The 19,078-nt window shown below is 40.4% G+C and overlaps 1 protein-coding gene across 2 annotated transcripts in view; it reads right to left on the minus strand.

Moving 5' to 3' along the window:
- The window catches only part of TMEM65 (transmembrane protein 65), a 59,395-nt gene that overhangs the window by 16,463 nt on the left and 23,854 nt on the right, over positions 1–19,078 (minus strand). For both annotated transcript variants that reach the window (XM_024102712.3, XM_065586107.1), the window contains 4 exons: positions 8,413–8,457; positions 6,452–6,519; positions 4,941–4,995; positions 2,194–2,236 (listed from right to left, as the gene is read on the minus strand). In XM_024102712.3, coding sequence (XP_023958480.2) covers positions 2,194–2,236; positions 4,941–4,995; positions 6,452–6,519; positions 8,413–8,457 — 211 coding nt within the window. The remainder of the gene's footprint in view (positions 1–2,193; positions 2,237–4,940; positions 4,996–6,451; positions 6,520–8,412; positions 8,458–19,078) is intronic.

Genomic DNA, 19,078 nt, shown 5'->3' on the forward strand with positions numbered 1-19,078 from the left:
CCTGCGTTAGGTGCCACTAGGGTGACCAGATCACCAAAGACAAATATCGGGACGCGGGGGGGGGGGGGGGGGGGGGGGGGGGGGGGGGTGGGACGTGGGGGGGGGGGGGGGGCGGGGCCAAAAAAAAAAAAAAAAACTTCCTCCGCAAGTGCTGGAGGGAGGCCCGGGAGACGCAGGGGAAGCGCGGGGCCGGGGTGGTGAGAGTCCGGCCTGGTCCCGAGCAGGCAGGACTCAGTTGGTGGTAGGGCGAGGAGGGGGGGCGGCCCGCGGGGCCAGGCGGTGGCTGTTCTCACCCCCGGGGCAGCGGGGACTCAGGAGCAGCCGCTGCTGCAGCTCCCACTGCCGCGGGGGAGGAAGCGGCCATGGCGCTCCGCGGCTGCAGCTCTGGCGCCCCCGAACCCCCCGAGCCGGGGCCTGCTGCGGGGACCCAGCAGCGCGCACGCTGGGCCCAGCCCCTGGCCAGCGTCTGGGCTGCTGCCCAGCTAGTGCTATCGCGCGGCGGCCCCGGAGTGGGGGCAGCAGGCCCCAGCCCCCCCCGTCCCGCAGGGGAACGAACGGGGCTGGGCTGCCGATGCCTCCGCCCCGGGGCCGCCGCGGGATAGCACCAGCTGGGCAGCCCAGACGTGCCTAGCCAGGGGCTGGGCCCAGCGTACGCGCTGCTGCAGGCCCCGGCTCGGGGGGTTCGGGGGCGCCAGAGCCGCCGAGCGCCATGGCCGCTTCCTCCCCCGTCGCCTGGCCCCGCGGGTCGCCCCCCTCCTCTCCCAACCACCCGAGTCCTGCCTGCACTGGGCCAGGCCGGACTGTTACTCACCCCGGCCCCGCGCTGCCTCTGAGTCTCCCGGGCCTCCCTCCAGCACTTGCGGAGGGAGGGGGAATGGTGAGCCCGGGGAAGAGGCGGGGATTCGGGGAGGGAGCCAATCGGGGGAGGAGGGGGGGGCGGAGTCGGGGCAGGGGGGGGGGGGGCGCGAGCACTTCCGGGCTCGAGGCTCGGGGCATTTCCTTGTTTGTCCGGTTGTCCCGACCGCACGTCGGTCGGGACGCGGGACAAACAAGGAAATATCGGGACGGTCCCGATAAAATCGGAACGTCTGGTCACCCTAGGTGCCACATTTCTGCTGACCGGAGCACTGGAAAGGTAAGTTGTGAACATCCAACACAGATCTCATAGACCTTTCCGTAAGAAAAAGTCTGGACTGCCTCTACTTTTCGGGCGCTACTTGAAGGACTTGCAAAATCACACTCAGCGTGGCCATCTTCCTCACTTAGACAGTAAAGGCATCTATCGCAGGTGTCAGAGGAATGATCCCACCCCAGAAGAGACGTGGCTTGAAGCCTGGAGATCTGGGCTCTGCCATAAGCTGCTGCCTTTAAAAAACAACTACTGCTAACAAGCTAATTGAAAGGATAACCAATATACTCACGAATATAAACAAACTAACTATAAACAAATTAACCCCCAACTATCAGAGCAATTACTAAATAATAATATGGTTACAGAGGTACACTATGCGTACTATACGAGGGGTGGTGGGGAGAAGTGTGAAGATCTCTAAAACCTAAAAATGAGACGGAAGTACAGCAAACACTTTGACTATAATGTTTAGTGAACAAGTGCATTGCTTTTCCAGTGGTTGTCTTCGATATTTCAGGCAGGAAAAGCCAAAACACAAGCTGACAGTATCTAGAAACAAAAAACTTCAGCCACTTGTTGTACATAATATAAATAATTTCCAGTTGTTATAACAGTCAAAGCATGAAAGGATGTTGACTAGTGAAATGCCTAAATATATGCTGTACCATATGAACTATTTAGAAGGAACTGAGTGGCAGTTGGGATCACTGTGCCCTTTATGTACTTGTGGAATGGGGGGGATGAGGGCATGCCGGGCAACCCCCTCCTGGACACTGCTACTGAAAACGTTCCAAACTCCTGCGCTGGGGCACATGAACACCATAATTGAGAGCCACATGTGCAGTAATTCGAAGAACGCAGCTTTATTTCTGAGCAACTCCAGGAGAGAAGGGCAATTATTTTGGTATCTTTATGGGTATCTGGTTTGTTAATACATATTTCAAGAATTAGAAACACCCAAAGGGATTTCTACAGTATATTAAGCTTTGTTGGGTGAGGGTTTTTTGTTTTGTTTTTTTGAGATCAGGCAATAACATACTTCAAGCAAAATCCAGACTTACCCAAGTCCAGCTAAATCTGAAACAAGATTTCCCAAAGCCGCAGCTGAAAGATTGAGAAACAGAAAAGCATTATTTTACAAAACCCACTGACAAAAGAGGTACTAAGATATATAGCATGAGTATCCAGAATTAAGTTTCTTCTCTTACACTAGGATTTCTTTTAGCAGCACAATTTGTAACAGTAGATCTAGCAGAGCTTTAACACCATAGGTGGTGCACTTATTTTCTTGAATTTATTAAATTCAGGAAATTCACTCAGACCTGGGACACAGCATAACACATTTTCAGTCTGTAGTTAACAATGGCCATAGCCATCAGCCAACTTTGTACATCTGACAAGGAGCTAGGAGTCCTTAGTCTGAGTCACACAAAAAGGCTTCCAGTCAGTTAGCAGAAGCAGCAGCACTCGCACTAGAAGTTGTACAGCTAGGTATGACAGATATTCCAGTAAAGGCAGTGGTATCCCATGGACATAGCTTCCGCCTCTCACTGAGGTCGAGTAATTATGCCGACAGGCTAGTGCTCTCCTATAGGCACAGCGAGTCTTCGAGACGCGCTACAGTGGTACAGCTGCATTGGTGCAGCTGTGCCGATGTACCACGGTCATGTAGACTAGCTCTTAATCTGAGCAAATATATTTTATACATGCCTGAAAGAGTAATGTTTTCCATTACACACATTTAAAACCCTTATGCTGCAAGAGCAGAACTCACAAGCAGGTTTACTTTTTTGTTGTTAGATTTGTTTTTAATTAAATTAAGATTAAAAGTCATTCTACCCAAGGCAAACCAATTCCTCTTGCCTCTGGGCCACTGTCCCACATGTGCAGAGTACACACACCACTGAAAGTAAACCACAGGAAGTACTCCAACTTCGAAACTTATATTATTATTTCTTTATATCAGAAGTAAAAATAAAGGAGATAATTCAGACAGTCGGTATAACATGTATTTTGGTGCTGGGGGTATCTGTTAAATCAAACAACAGCTCACTTGGCTGTAAGTCTATCCAACACTGAGTGGTCACAAAGCATTCCATGAGGACTGTAAAATACTAAAGACACCACAGTGCCTCCATAAAGCCCAAACCGCCTGTTAGGCTTTACCTATCTGTTACTAAATGCCATTGGCAATGTCTAGACACAACTTTTTCAGATCTGGTGTAAAAATTTCTAAGACTGGTAATTCAGCCAGTGTATACCAACATGCATATTGAATCTTGTATGGACAAGCAGAACAAAAAGCTTTAAATTGCCAAACTAATCTTAAGGATAGTTCTAATTAACTTAGATTTTCTTCCCAGTTAAACGAATAAATAAATATATACACACACACACACACACACAAATCACATAACAAGTAAATCAACATGGCATAATCAGACACCACTTCCCTCTTAATCAACAGTTTTTCTTGACGATACAGTATTTCACATTTTAACAGGGACTCAGTAAGGAAAATTACAGAGCATGGCACTATTTTCAGTCACATTTGTGTGTCTTTTATGTTTGACATTTTCCAGCTGAGCACTCTTTCTAGGTCTATACTAGCCACGTCAAGAAAGTCATTCAAAAAGGTCTGCTAATGTGATTGGATTTATAACTAAATTCCCGTTGCTAATGTGTAGTTTCCTTGTCTGTTTTTAGAAAAATACTCATTCTATGTCCTATTAACTAGTATTTGAGGAGAACACCCAGATGGAGAAACTACACTCTGCATTCCAAAATGCTAGAGATCTATAAAATCATGAATGGTGTGGAGAAAGTGAACAGGGAAGTGTTATTTACTCTTTCACAAAATACTAAAACTAGGGGTTCACCCAATGAAATTAACAGACAGCAGGTTTAAACATAAGGAAGTACTTCTTCATTCGACACATAGTCAATGTGTGGAACTCCTTGCCAGGGGATGCAGTGAAGGTCAAAAGTATAACTGGGTTCAAAAAGAATTACTTGAGTTTATCGATGACAGATGCATCAATGGCTTAGCTAAGATGGTTGGGGATACAATCCCATGCCTTCGGTGTCTCTAAACCTCTGATTGCCAGAAACTGGGACTGGATGACAAGGGATGGATCACTCAATAATTGCCATGTTCTGTTCATTACCACTGAAGCATCTGGCATTGGCCACCGTTAATGAGTTAAACAAAAATAACTTTTGATAATTTTGTAGTAAAGCAGAATTTTGCAAAAGAATTACATCTAGGATTTATACAAGACAAAGTCACCCCTACTTTCATGTCAGCATTTAAGTGCCGTTTTCTCTGCAACTGGAACTTTAGAGTCTTCTTTCAAACAGTATGACAGAATTAAATAACATGTTGCAAATACTGGTAAACAGACAAGATCATTTAAACATACTTAAAAGCTATAGACTGTGGGCCTGATTTTGCAAGGTGAGTTCCCTCAATTCCTGTGCACTTTATTTGGAGTTGCAGGCACATAGCAGCTTGTAGAATCAGGCCCTTGGTGGTTTACAGCTTTCCTACACAAATGCCACTTTTAAAAAAAAAAAAAGTAACACAACAACTGCAATCTATCAATATCTTTGGAGGCTATTTCAGCTGAAAATTCCATTACTGTAGATGGAATACTTACTTTTAACAACTGAGAGTTGTTTCTCTATAAACAAGATTCAATTATGGAACAAAGAGCAGCTGCTTCAAATCCATGTGGCTCATTTTCAGTCTAGATTGAAGGAATCTGCCATTTTGGTTTACATTTATTATTGTGTTTATATTACTTGCCTGCCATAGTTGTTATTCCCAGGACAACTCCAATCGATAATTCTATTTGGGTTCCCTGAAAATAAAAGTTTGTCTTGTCATTATTTGAGGCATTAATTGTCAGCAATAAGTTAAGAACATTCATACTCAACATAACAGACTGATGGCTGCTTGCTTCGTTATTTAGAAGTACAGAGGTAGGTAATACCATAGCTTCTACTGGACCAAAACATCTCCTTCCAGCCTTTCCCATTCCCTTAAATCCAGGTCCCTGCTTCATATATTTAATACCTCCTATATTCATTTCATACTATATATTTGTTTCACAGTGGCTACCTAATGGACATCAAAAAACAAGAGTCCCAATCTCAGCACACTAATTTCCTATTTTAATTCTCTTTTAATTACCAAATGTAAACCCAATAAATGTTATAATTATTCTAACACTTTTAGATCTTCAAATGCTAATCAAAATAATAAATACTCAGCACCACATGAGCTAGTTAGGGCTTTATCTGTCAAATGAGGAAGATGACACAATGTAATAAAGTAGCATGCCCAACCCCCTAAGATCAGTGGTAAAAAAATCAAGATTAGAAGAAAGATTTTTTTGGCCTCTACTCCTGTTCTCACCCACTCCACTAGTTTATTTTGCCTTTAGGAATTATTTTGGGGAAGTTCTATGGCCTATGTTATACAGATGTTCAGACTAGATTATCACAATGATCTTTTCTGACCATGGAATCTATGAACTAGGTAGAAATATTTGAAAGTGTTATTCCAATTAAACCCACCTAGATTAATAAAATACTGTAATAAAAAGAAGCAACAGCATTTACAGCGTATCTATTTATCAGCAAGTCACAAACATTCTTTACAAACACTAAGCATCACAACACTCCTGCGTGCTATGATATATTATAACCATTTTATAAGTAAAACATGTTCCATGACATGTCTAATGTCACACGACAAGCCAGTGTCAGTCAACAGAATGAAGGATTCTTCACATACACCTCTACCTCGATATAACGCTGTCCTCGGGAGCCAAAAAATCTTACCGCGTTATAGGTGAAACCGCGTTATATCGAACTTGCTTTGATCCACCGGAGTGCGCAGCCCCGCCCCCACCCCACCCCGAAGCGCTGCTTTACCGCGTTATATCCGAATTCGTGTTATATCGGGTTGCGTTATATAGGGTAGAGGTGTATTAGACTGCTCACACTGCACAGATCTTTAAGAGCAGGGGGAAAAAAAGCAAGTTCTTTTCAAACCAAGCCAAAATAAGATCAGCTCTAATTTTGCCCCTTCAGACATGAACATCACTATTCTGAAAAGTAAAAAAAAAAAAAAAAATTGAAAATATTCTGTATAAATAAATAAAATGTGAAAATATTCCCAGTGGAAGTACTAAAATGGGACTGAAGTTAGCAACATGGTAGAAAAAAGTCTTCTGGAAATCATAATAAATGTGTATTTAATCTGAGACACTACAGTTCCTTTATCAAAATGAGACATAAAAACAAACTTACCGCAGCAATCATAATTGCATTATCCAAGAATCCAAACCCTACAAAAGGTATTGCATTGTGGAAGAACACTGGAAGAAATGAGTAATAAGAGGTAAGAATCTATGAGTATTGATTTCACACTGAAGGGAAACCGAAAGGATCATAAAAATGTGAATGGTACAGTCAACTCATACTACCCAGTAGAGGCACCTAGATGTAATCCAATTTTTGGAACTAAAATACCATACTTGAATAAAAAAAAAAATTTGCCCCCAAATACTTAAGGTTTAGTTTGGAATTTTGGAACTATACTAAATGACAGTAAAAACTCTCTCTCTTCATATCAGCATTTGAAAATGTGTAGTGGATTGTGATTTGTAAACATCTGGTACATAAGCAAGCTTGAACACTGAGGACATTAAGAAGGCAATAGACAGAAAACACTAAGTGTGACACACTGCAGTGCCTTTCAAGATCTGTATTGCCAACTATGGATCTCTAGCGCAAAGGCCTGATCAAACTCTAAAATTAAGTCAATGAGATTCTAATAACTTCAATAGGGTTTAGATTGGTCCCTGAATGAGTAACACTACAAACAATTTACACAACTAAAGAAGAGAAAAGGGTGTAGTAGTGTGTTTGTCCATTGATGTACAAGAAAAAGGTACTTACATTCTTTCTGATAATAAATGGAGCTGAACACATAATTTGTCAAGAATAATTTGGACTGGGGTGGGTTTTTTCCCTGTTCATTTTGATCACAGATAATTAAAGTTTTTATGTATTTGTTCCCTGTTTCAAGTACACAATTTGGTCACGGCATGCAAGTAACTCTTTCCAGGCTAACAGCATGAATACTTTTGATAATCTGAAATTTCCTTTCCATGAATATTCTGCAATATTTGCTTAAATATAAATTGCTTTGGCAAACATTTCTGCCGGTAAATCTGTTTGCTAAAGTGTTTATGGAAGATCAACACTAAGCAGATGTAAGTGCAGTTAAAAAATTAAAATATTTCAACCCAGTATATACAAATAGTTTTTATTTTCTAGTCCCCCACCACCGCTCCACACACAGATGATAATCTACTTCTGTGGGATAAGAAATAAATTTACTCAGACACCACTTCCTGCCAAAAAAATTCACTGAATCTTAACACCTAAAACTTTTAGCCTAACCCCAAACCTACATCTATAGGAGAGAACACTGTGCTATAACCAGGCTGACTTGGATAAAATTTCTGAGAATTTAGTAGTCAAATCAGCCTGGTTATAGCACAGTTCTCTCCTATAGATGTAGGTTTGGGATTAGGCTAAAAATGTTACGTGTTAAGATTCAGTGAATCTCTTTTTTGGCAGGAAGTGGTATCTGAGTAAATTATTTCTTATCCCACAGAAGTAGATTATCATCTGTGTGTGGAGTGGTGGTGGTGGTGGTGGTGGACTAGAAAATAAAAATTATAAATATAAGTGTTGGATAAAATTTCTGAGAATTTAGTAGTCAACATTTATAGTTTTTATTTTCTAGTCCCCCACCACCGCTCCACACGCAGATGATAATTTACTTCTGTGGGATGCAAAATAAATAAATAAATGCTACCACATCAACACAGCTCGGAACCAATACACTGTTCTGTATTGGCTCTGAATTTCTTTTCCTCTAAAGTAATAATTTGTATTTGGGGTGTGGGTAAACTAGACATTAGGGACAATAAGACACACCAAAGATATCTGGTCATTTCCCCAATTAGAGTATTATGATACAACAGCACGGTGATTGCAGATACTTTTTTAATACTTCAGTCCATTCCAGATGTAGGTTCTCTCACTAGTCACTAAGGAAAATATGTAGATAGCTCCCATTAATGAAAGGAGGAGTTAGAATAAATCTGCACAGTTTTGAGAATAAGACAAAGTATTTCAAGTATGAGGAATCAAAAAATATATACAACTACATTCAATAAGTATTTTTTTTCTTTTACCATGTTTCAGCTGTCCTGGGGATGGTGGTGCAACTTCCAACTTCTCTAGATAGGTCAAAAAGAAATTAGAAACTTAGTCTAATCATACTTCCATTTCATTGCAATATAAAACCTTTACTGTATCTCTCTATTTTCTGCCTTCTAGGGTATATAAAGGAATGTGGTTGTAGTGGAGTAATAAAAATACAGGCATAGATCAATATATTATACAAGGATACAATTAAATTGGATTCAAGATAACATTATCATCATGACTAACATGCTCTCTAGTAATTTTTAAATATAGAATAGTTCCATATCATTATTAAACTGAAAAAATATCAAAATTATGCAAAGTAAGTTGCCTATATTCAAAAAATTTGATGAGCACCTTTGTTTTAAAATTGGGGGAGGAAAGTTCTGGGAAACAGCAATAAGGCAGTAATAGGTCTACATAAATAAATAACAGTACATTTCACGGTGCACAGGTGAAGCCCTTACAGAAGTATGTTTTTAAAAAAAAGATACTCTAAGTATATAGCAGATAGCATTATGTATACGGATACTGAAAAGAAGGTTCTCTCTCTAATTAGCATGGTTGTTTCATTGTTGATGCAAGATTAAAAGTAAACAATACTATAGTGGCAGAGGCAGCAGCAATTGAGTTCCTGAAGCATGAGCAAATCGTTTAGGTATCCTGGGCCCAAACCATTAAGAGCCTTGAAGATAAGGACCAGGATAATAAGGTGATGAAAAGAAATCTAACCTTAATTGCGGGGACCAAAGGAAACTGGTGGAGGTATTTGACAGGCATTATGTGGGCTTGAGACCAGGAAATTAAGTACAGGTCAGCCACCACTGACCCTCAGAATATGCAGGCACTGCCACCCTGATGTTACCTTTGCCAGGATCAGGGACACAACCTGAAACTGAGCATGTTATGCAGGCATTGGACATTAAAACTCTCTCCTACAGGTTGCTGCAGTAAGCCTGCAGGAATTGCATTTCATAGGAAAGCACAAGGGAACTCTTGATTGATCACCCAATCATGCTCCAACATGCACACCTGTACTTTGGCTAAAGCCTGCAGTACCTTTATTACAGATGATTATGCTTGAGAAGGAAAGAACCCAGCTTTATTCTCAGAGCCCAAGTCTGAGTTTAAGGCTGGCAGAAAAAAAATATTCTTTTAACAATGAGCAAGTTTGAACTAGAATAATTGAGACACAACCATGAAACTTCAGAATACCATTTTTGCAGAGTCACTTTGTAGTGTATAAAACCACTGCTTTAAAGCACAGAAATTGTAAGACTGTAACCACATTAATGTCACTATCTTATCAGCAAGATAGTCCACAACAGTTGAAAGACGAAAATTCTAGATGTAATTAAAAACTTGAAATACATTTCGCAGTACATTCATACACAAAAGCGGTTTTTGATCTTTTGAATTTTCAGGGCTTAGCACAATGGATACAAGCTGTGGTTTCTTTGATTTTTTTAAAAATTAGAAAGGGACAAATTGAAACCTTATATATCAATACTAAAGGAAAAACAAGCAAAGGGTCCTTAATTTTTCCCATTAAAAAGAAAAAAGGCAGTAACCCCTGGAACCTCAATAGAACGTTTATGCAGAAGCTTCAGTTTTAAGAGTTATCATCATACTATAAATTCAATACACAAATAGGGAGTATTGGTGTCTCAAAAATGAAAGCAGTCCTGGCCTCGGGTCTCAAGAGAGCATCTCACCAGACCTTCTGACTAAGGCGTACATCTGAAGGAGACACCAGAGTGTGTCTTGCAGCAGGAGGAATGAAATGGAAAGAGAACCTTACTAGCATGCCATTAGAATAACCTGTAGAAGTGGAAGTGGAAGGCATTCTATATTTTCTAATAACTGAGGCCCAGCAATCAACTAGGGAAGCGTTTTTTTCCAACAACTTCTCAAATCTAAATTCTTTACATGCTTATAATTGATAAATTGTTTTAAAACAAAGTTCGATTTATCGCAAAAGGATTAAGCTTGAGGGACATAAATCTGAATGCTAATACAGCACCGTTTTTCCAATTTGTTCCTAGTTCAGCAAAATGACAAAATCTGCTGACTGTCTATGATTTATACTCCAAGCAATATTCAGGAGTTTAGACCCAGGTTTTTCCTTCAATCTGAAAGGAAAATGATTAGATAAGTGATAGCTGGGGATATTCAGGAAATTAGTCAAGTGTACTAAAGAAGCACTAGTGCTAGTTTGTGAGTGAACAAACTATTAAGAAATAAGGATACAATGAAGCTGGCAGCCTTGAAGAAATACACAGGGTCTACTGGTAATCCAAGTCATAACTTGTTATAATTTTATACAAAAAAAATTAGAATCAATCTCTAATACTATAATCCTGCAATCGGCTATAGGCGATACTTGATATGGGGATGGATGCTCCCATAAATACATAAGATACAGCTGGGCAATATCAAGTAACGTAAAAGTGTTAAAAATCTAAATAGCATATTTTGTAAGAAAGAATAATTTTAGATGCTGTACAGATCATATTTTAATTGTCTCCTCCAAAGCAGAACAGAAAAGAAATCATTGTCAGCAGTTTAACAGTGGATGCTGGGAAAGGGTGAGGAAATAATATGAACAGTCAAGGAAAATACTAATACTCTCGATCTAGTACCCCTACCATACACAGATTGAAGGATAATTTCTTACCTGGAAGTTAGTTTCTGTGCCTCAGATCCATCAATCCAGAACATAAGTTTCTCTCCGACCTGCCTGTCAAGGCAAAGCCAGCAAATCACTTGCCAAGATAATCATCATCAGGACAGTGAGGGCTTTAAACACACAAAACAAAGGAACTAAAAATATTTTCCATGTCTATCAGAAAGACAATCTAATCTAAAGTCCTTTATAGGAATATCCATGAAGAGGAAAGGGACTATGCTAGGGAAAAATTCTGGACTGGTGGATAAGATGCACAGAAACCAGATAACACTTACTAGAGAATCCTAAGAAAGTGGACTCTATACAATAACTGCTAAGCATAGGGCAAGACAGCTAACCAGTTGTCAATTTTACTCACTGAGATAGCCTCATGAGACAGTAAAAGTGTGAAGATCTCTAAAACCTAAAAATGAGACGGAAGTACAGCAAACACTTTGACTATAATGTTTAGTGAACAAGTGCATTGCTTTTCCAGTGGTTGTCTTAGATATTTCAGGCAGGAAAAGCCAAAACACAAGCTGACAGTATCTAGAAACAAAAAACTTCAGCCACTTGTTGTACATAATATAAATGATTTCCAGTTGTTATAACAGTCAAAGCATGGAAGGATGTTGACTAGTGAAATGCCTAAATATATGCTGTACCATATGAACTATTAAGTTAGCCCAGCCCCCCCCCCAAAAAAAAGCTTAGCAAAGTATTGTTGTAGCCGTGTCAGTCCCAGGATATTAGAGCGACAAGGTGGGTGAGGTAGTATCTTTTATGGGACCAACTTCTGTTGGTGAGAGATATGTTTTTGAGATACACAGAGCTCTTCCTCAGAGCATTTTAGTCACATCTCGAGAGAGTGCCTCATCCCTCCCTCAAAATCTGAGAAATTTCTACAGTTATTCAAGGCTTCTGTTTACTTGATCCTACTCTTACATCTGAATATCAAATTTTGTATAATACAAGGAGGATTATTTTAAAAAATTAAATATTTAAACTAAACTGCCTTCAGTGCTACTGGACCATGTTTTGCACAATCTCCACAGAAGGCGCTATACTGAGAACAAAAACATTTAAGGTAACAACAACATGACACCCCATATTTACTATAAGTGTATTACATGTAAGTGATGGGGATTGAACCCAGAACCTCTGGATCAAAACCCTGAGCCCCTAGTGGCTAAGATATAGAACCAGGTTCCTTAACTGAAAGGTTGTAGCAGACAAACCCATATATGTGGACTAGCCATTAGAAGGAGACAGTCACACCATGTAGGGTGATTACGCAAGCAAAAGCAACAAGCTTCTATATTTATGCACGGTAGTGACAAAAGTGTGCTTGGCACTTCATACATATGTATTAACATAAGGCTCCTTCCCTGAAAAAAACCTACATTATGTCATGTTCTCAAACATACTTCAGGATTAAGAAACTCATTCGTCTGCACATTTTTGTAACTCACACACAAAATTCAAATGTTGTATATTACTACAGGATGTACAGAGCTTTGGGTACCGACTTCTATCATCGGTGCTTATGATGTGCTCTACCAAAGTAATTTAGCACCTCAGTTTTTTTTACTTATGTATATATCCTCGCAACCTTCCTATGAGGTTGGTCAGTGCTAGTTCCTCATCTGTAAAATGGGGAATAACAACATAGAGAGAGACTTGATCATGGGCAAATCACTACCAAGGAGCTCTGAGGCAGAGCAGGGAATCTAAGTCAGTTCTCCCAAATCCCAGGCTAGCATCTAAAACAATGGAACATTTTTCCCCTCTCTCATCTAACTCTACTTCAATACCTTAAATTTACAAATTTATTTCAGAATCACAGAATATAGAAATGTTGGGCTGGAATGGACCTCGAAAGGTCAGGTAATCCAGCCCCCTGCACTGAGGCAAGACCAAGTAAACCCTGGCAGATGTTTGTCTAACCTGTTCTTAAAAACCTCCAATGATGGGGATTCCATAACCTCCCGTGAAAGACTAATCCAGTGCTTACCTATTTTTATAGTTAGAAAGTTTTCCCCAATATCTAACCTAAATCTCCCTTGCTGCAGATTAAGCCCAATACGACTTCTCCTACATTCAATGGTCACAGAGAACTGATTACAGTCCTCTTTATAACAGTCCTTAACACATCTGAAGACTTATCAGGTCCCCCCTCAGCCTTCTTTTCTCAAGACTAAACATGCCAATTTTTTTTTCCAAATCTTTCCTCACAGGGCAGCTTTTCTAAAACTTTTATAATTTTCGCTGTTCTCCTCTGGACTCTCTCCCATTTGTACACATCTTTCTGAAAGTGCGGTGCCCAGAACTGGACACAAGACTCCAGCTGAGGCTCACCAGTGACGAGTAGAGTGGGACAATTGCCTCCCTTGTCTTACATGTGACACTCCTGCTAATACACCGCAGACTATTGCCTTTTTAGCAACTGTATCACATTATTGGCTCATATTCAATTAGTGGTCCACTGTACCCCCCAAATCCCTTTCAGCAGTACTACTTCCTGGACAGTTACTTCCCATTTTTGTAGTTGTGCATTTAATTTTTCCTTCCTAAGAACAGAACTTCACACTTATCTTCATTGAATTTCATCGTGCTGATTTCAAACCAGTTCTCCAATTTGTCAACGTATTGGAGGGGGAAATTTTGATAGCAAGCCCAGTAACAAGCCTAGACCACTGCCCGCTAGAATACCAATTGTTACGCTCATTGCTGAAAGCAGCTAGCAAGGCCATTTCTGAAGCCTTAGCACAATAAACAGACAGGAGGGGAGAGGAGGGAAGGGGAGGGGAGAAGTGAGCCACCATGAGGAGTAAACGTGACCCTGTGCCCTCCTGACTTGAGCTTTTTCCGAAGCATGAGGTTTTGAAAAATGGAAAGTCTGGCAATAATTGCTATGTCAGATACAGCCGGTTAACTGATGAAAAAGTCCACACTGCAGGCTGGAAAACTCCAGACTTAACTTAGCTTCTGCAGTTTGTTTTTTTATGAACAAGCTTTGTAATAATACTAAGAAATTGTGAATAAAAAGAGGAAGAAATTTGAGCTCAGTGGACACTTGAACATCTCTCAAGTTCCCCTGAAGATAGAAAGCTGGCCACCGGAAGTCTATAGAAATCCACTTGAAACCTCATCAAGATGCTGGGTAAATATGAATCCTGGGTTAATTTGGGGTACTCTACTAATCTGTTGTGGAGGTGTGCAAGTGCTCGAGACTAAATAAAATAGAAGCTTTAAGTGAAAGCACTTTTGTTTGCCTGCTTGCATCAACTATCTATCAGTCGGACGTGCTGTGTCCCTACTGCTTTATATCCTGCCACCACCTCACAAACTGCTGATAAAGAGTTTGGTGCCTTTGTCTCCTCAGCTAGCCACCTGCCCTCACTCATCAACCAATCTCTGTCTTTGCAAGGAGCAGATGCATCAACAAGGCTCTCAGCTAACTCAAGATGGCTGCAGCTGCTAAGAAGCAGAGTCTCAGGAAATGCTTATGTAAGAAGCTTGGTACAAAACACAGTATGTCCTGTGTGTACTTCCTACCACATGGACCTTTCGAGCTCAAGTACACAGGGGTAAACTGAGGTCCCCTGCTCATTCTCCAGCTACTGACTCTGTGTTTTATGGTTATTAAATGGACCTAGGAAAGAGTTTAAAACATTAACATTCTTTATGTGAATTAAGCCAACTGTTTTCCAAACTTATGATGACTCTAACAGAGATCCTCTCAGGGAGATAGAGTTGTTCACTCCAATCGGATGTACTGCTCCTCTCTGGGTGAAGACTGACCCTCAGATTAGCCAAACACCTTGTTAGGCATCAATGCTTTATGAAGCATTACAAAGCTGATGTTGACTTTGTCCAGCATCTTCCTTTGATGCCCTCTCATGAATATTTTATTTTAAATCTTTTTGCACCATTTAACTTGAAGTTGTTGCTTTAACTTGAACATTTTCACTTTCCCCGCCTGACTGTGAAAACTGTTTACTGCGTGCTACTTCCAAGCAATTCCACATCTGTTAGAGCAGTGGATTCCTGTGATAGAGAATGATAAAATTAGTTTCCTTACCTATAATTTTGTCTTCTCTGAACGGAAATCTTTGCTCCATCAGGTACGTTGTGTTTGGCAAATTCTGAATGTGAGATGGTACTCAAAACCTTCCCTTCAGGTTATTGGCTCAGAGAGGTGACGGCAACTTTGCTTTTGCTTCAAGCTTTTGCTTGGGGAAAAGTGTTCAAACAAAAGTCTCAAGAGCCAATCTGCCTTTTCCCCCTTATTCTTTGCTTTAGTGCAGTGGTTCTCAACCTATTTACCATTGGGGGCCTAAGGATGTCACATGGGCTGCAGCTCTGTGTTGATTGGGCTGCAAGCAGCCCGCAGGTTGAGAACCACTGCTTTAGTGGTATGTCCTGGGGCACATCAGTGCAGTTCCTCTGGTTCACCTAAATAGGCTACAGGAAGAGAGACTGCACTGGGGGGCAGAGGAGAGGAAGCTCTTTATTGCCTACTCCAAGTCTGAGGCAGGAAAAACCTAGCAGTCCCAAGTAACAAGTTCCCATGATGTAGAAAGTCATATTTTTGACTTCTTAGCTGTTCTTGTAGATTGAAACATTCTCAAGTAAAGTTATTTTAATATTGGTACAACATTTTGAAGATTTAAAGTGCCAAATATGCAATTATGATCAAGTCTGTGGTCTGATGGTAGTGTTTTAATTTTAGTACACGATATTTTAATGAAGAAAAAAAACAAAACTAAATGTTTATTCAAAATGGATCTTAAGGCAGGAAAGACCTAAAATAAAATTTATAATCTCTGTTAATTTACATGCACCAACAACACATATATAATCATTTCTTCTCTTATACCTGCTCATAAGCAGAGCTCTTATTCTGAGAACTAAACTCGCTCATCATTTGTGCAGTACTGTGGCCTTCATCTTGGAGGGCAAAACATTTCTCAGGATCAGAAGAGGATATCTGAAAACATTTTTTTATGGTTCAATAAAGGAACAAACTAAATGAGGCCCAAATTTACGTTTGGTAATAAAGTAAAAGCTTTTAAAAAACCATAGGCCAATAAAAGTATTACCGCAATTTTAAGAAATTCTTTTGGAACAGTTTTTAAGAACACATTCACTGTGTACAGTTTGAAACCCAAACACTGTAGTATTAAACACCTGAAAGACTGACTCCACTGATTTTCATAGCTCAAGCTAAGAAAATTACAAAAAGTAGAGTGTAAATAATGAAAGCATTTCAAAAATCCAATTAATTTTTCCACTTCTGTCAATCTAGAATCTTATAAATAAAATCAATTTAGAACATAGGATTTAAATTAACAGTCTCCACATTTGGACTGGTCAACTTTGACAATGTCCATTTAAAATACAGTATTAGCAATACATTCACCTCTTCTATGTTATTTTGTTCCCCTCCCTATATATCAGATCATCCCGATTACATTCTTCTCATTCCCCATAACTCATATTACCACAGTTATAAAAAGTTTCTAATCTTCTTCTTCAAGAAGTCGCTGACAGTCTGGCTTAGTATTCAGAGCACCACCACTGTTGCGGATATTCATTTTATTGGTTCCCCCCCCCCCGGAAGTTCTATAGTTTGAGTATATAATTTCACTTTACTTCCCTAGTCCTGCTACTGAACAAGTAAAATAAAATATGGAAAGATTAATGACAGATGCCAAGTTTCCTCCATGGAATATGCTAAAGAATATGGTAATTAGAGCTGTTTAAATTTAAAATGCGGTTTTGGTCAACACAAAAATATTCACGAATGTGTGTCGAGTTTACCAAACAGTTTTGACCAAAAAAAAAAAAAAAAGGTAATTGTGAGGATGGCAGACTAGGTGCCAGCTCACACCAAGGCCCCGGGGCCTCACTGAACACTGACAAATGCATAGCTGTCTGTATTCCAGTCTGGCTCACCTGAGCGTTAGCATTGTTAAAATAGATGTTAAAATTATAAGAATGTGTTTAGACTTTATAAAATGCTTGTAGGATGCTGCATGTATTAATCTTACTTCTTATATATGTATCCCATGTTATACGGTAACATTTACGTGTTTGCTCTGTAACTATCAAAACGTTTGGTAAGACTGTAAACCCCCACAATCAGGGGAGAATCATTACCAAGTGTGAAATACTAGTTTACCACAAGAGGTGTCATCTTCTCCCCAGTGACATCTATAGGCCTTCTTTCAGACAAGCAATTGTGGGACATCAGTGGACAAAAGACTTTGTTGATTTCTTCCCCACCACCACCCACGAAGCAGAGACATTGCCTGGGTGGCAAGATAGACCAGAGTGCCCAAGGGACTCGTCTGTGAGCCCAAGTAAAGGCTGTTATTGTGCTTTAGGACAGTTGTTCTCAACCAGGGATACATGTACCCCTGGGGGTACACAGAAGTGTTCCAGAGGGTACATCAACTCATCTAAGTATTTGCCTAGTTTTACAACAGGCTACATAAAAAGCACTAGGGAAGTCAGTACAAACTAAAATTGCATACAGACAATGACTTGTTTATACCGCTCTATGTACTATATACTGAAATGTAAGTACAGTATTTATATTCCAATTGATTTACACCTCTACCCCGATATAATGCTGTCCTCGGGAGCCAAAAATTCTTACTGCGTTATAGGTGAAACCGTGTTATATCGAACTTGCTTTGACCCGCCGGAGTGTACAGCCCCGCCCCCCCGGAGCACTGCTTTACTGCATTATATCCGAATTCATGTTATATCGGGTCGTGTTATATTGGGGTAGAGGGGTATTTTATAATTGTATAGTAAAAATGAGAAAGTAAGCAATTTTGAGTAACAGTGTGCTGTGACACTTCTGTATTTTATATCTGACTTTGTAAACTAGTAGTTTTTAAGTGAGGTGAAACTGGGGGGTACGCAAGACAAATCAGACTCCCAAAAGGGGTACAGTAGTCTGGAAAGGTTGAGAGGCACTGCTTTATGAGATCACACTTGTTACTTGGTTGATGAAATCTAATTATAGAATATATAACCAGTTTGTGGTTTGTGCCCTGTTCCTTGGCAGTCTGCCCTGAGATTAGCACTCATGTTTATCAGCTACTCTAAACAGCTTGACTGTAATGTCAAAATGAAGGCACCAGGTTATAGTCATTTTTGCTCTCTTCCCCTGACCCAATGACTAGTCCTTATCAATCATGGTGGCAATTCATAATTAACCAGGGATAATTACTGGGCCAGGGAAAGAATGAAAATGACTACAGCCTGATGTTTAGGGTACTCACCTGGGATGTGGGAGAACCATGCTGAAGTCCCTGCTTCAATGACCGACTATTTATACACAGTAGAACAGCTTCAGCAAGTCCAGTAATTAAAACATATTCAGACAGCCATATTTCATCAATGTAATGTACAAATTTCAGATAAAGATTTACATGCATAAAAATTCTAAATGAATTAAAGAAAACTGGCTGGCATTCAATGGTGGATGGGGTATTTATAATTTTGAGTATAGCCAAAAAGCTATAAAAAGTGAACTTAAACGAGGGTTTGTCATATTAAACATATAGACCTGCAGCGGTGCAGCTGCACCGACCACTGCAGTACGTCTGGTGAAGACACACTATGCCAGTGATTCTCAACCCATTTACTACTGTGGGTCGCATATGCAGCTCTCTGTGTGTTATGTGGGCCACATCCACATCCACACACACACCCGGTGTTTGGCACTGAGGACATCACATGGGCTGCAGCTGTGTGCTGATTGGGCCACAAGCGGCCCGTGGGCCACAGGTTGAGAACCATTGCTCTGTGCCACTGGGAGAGCTCTCTTCATGAGAGGCGGTAGCTTTGCTATGCTAGCTAGCTAAGCTCTGCCACCAACAAAGCGCTGTCCACACTGGAACTTATGTCGGCATAACATATGTCACTCGGGGGGGTGGTTTATTCACACCTGTGAGCGACAAATT

The sequence above is a fragment of the Chrysemys picta genome, chromosome 2, assembly GCF_011386835.1.
Source record: "Chrysemys picta bellii isolate R12L10 chromosome 2, ASM1138683v2, whole genome shotgun sequence".
NCBI lineage: Eukaryota > Metazoa > Chordata > Testudines > Emydidae > Chrysemys > Chrysemys picta.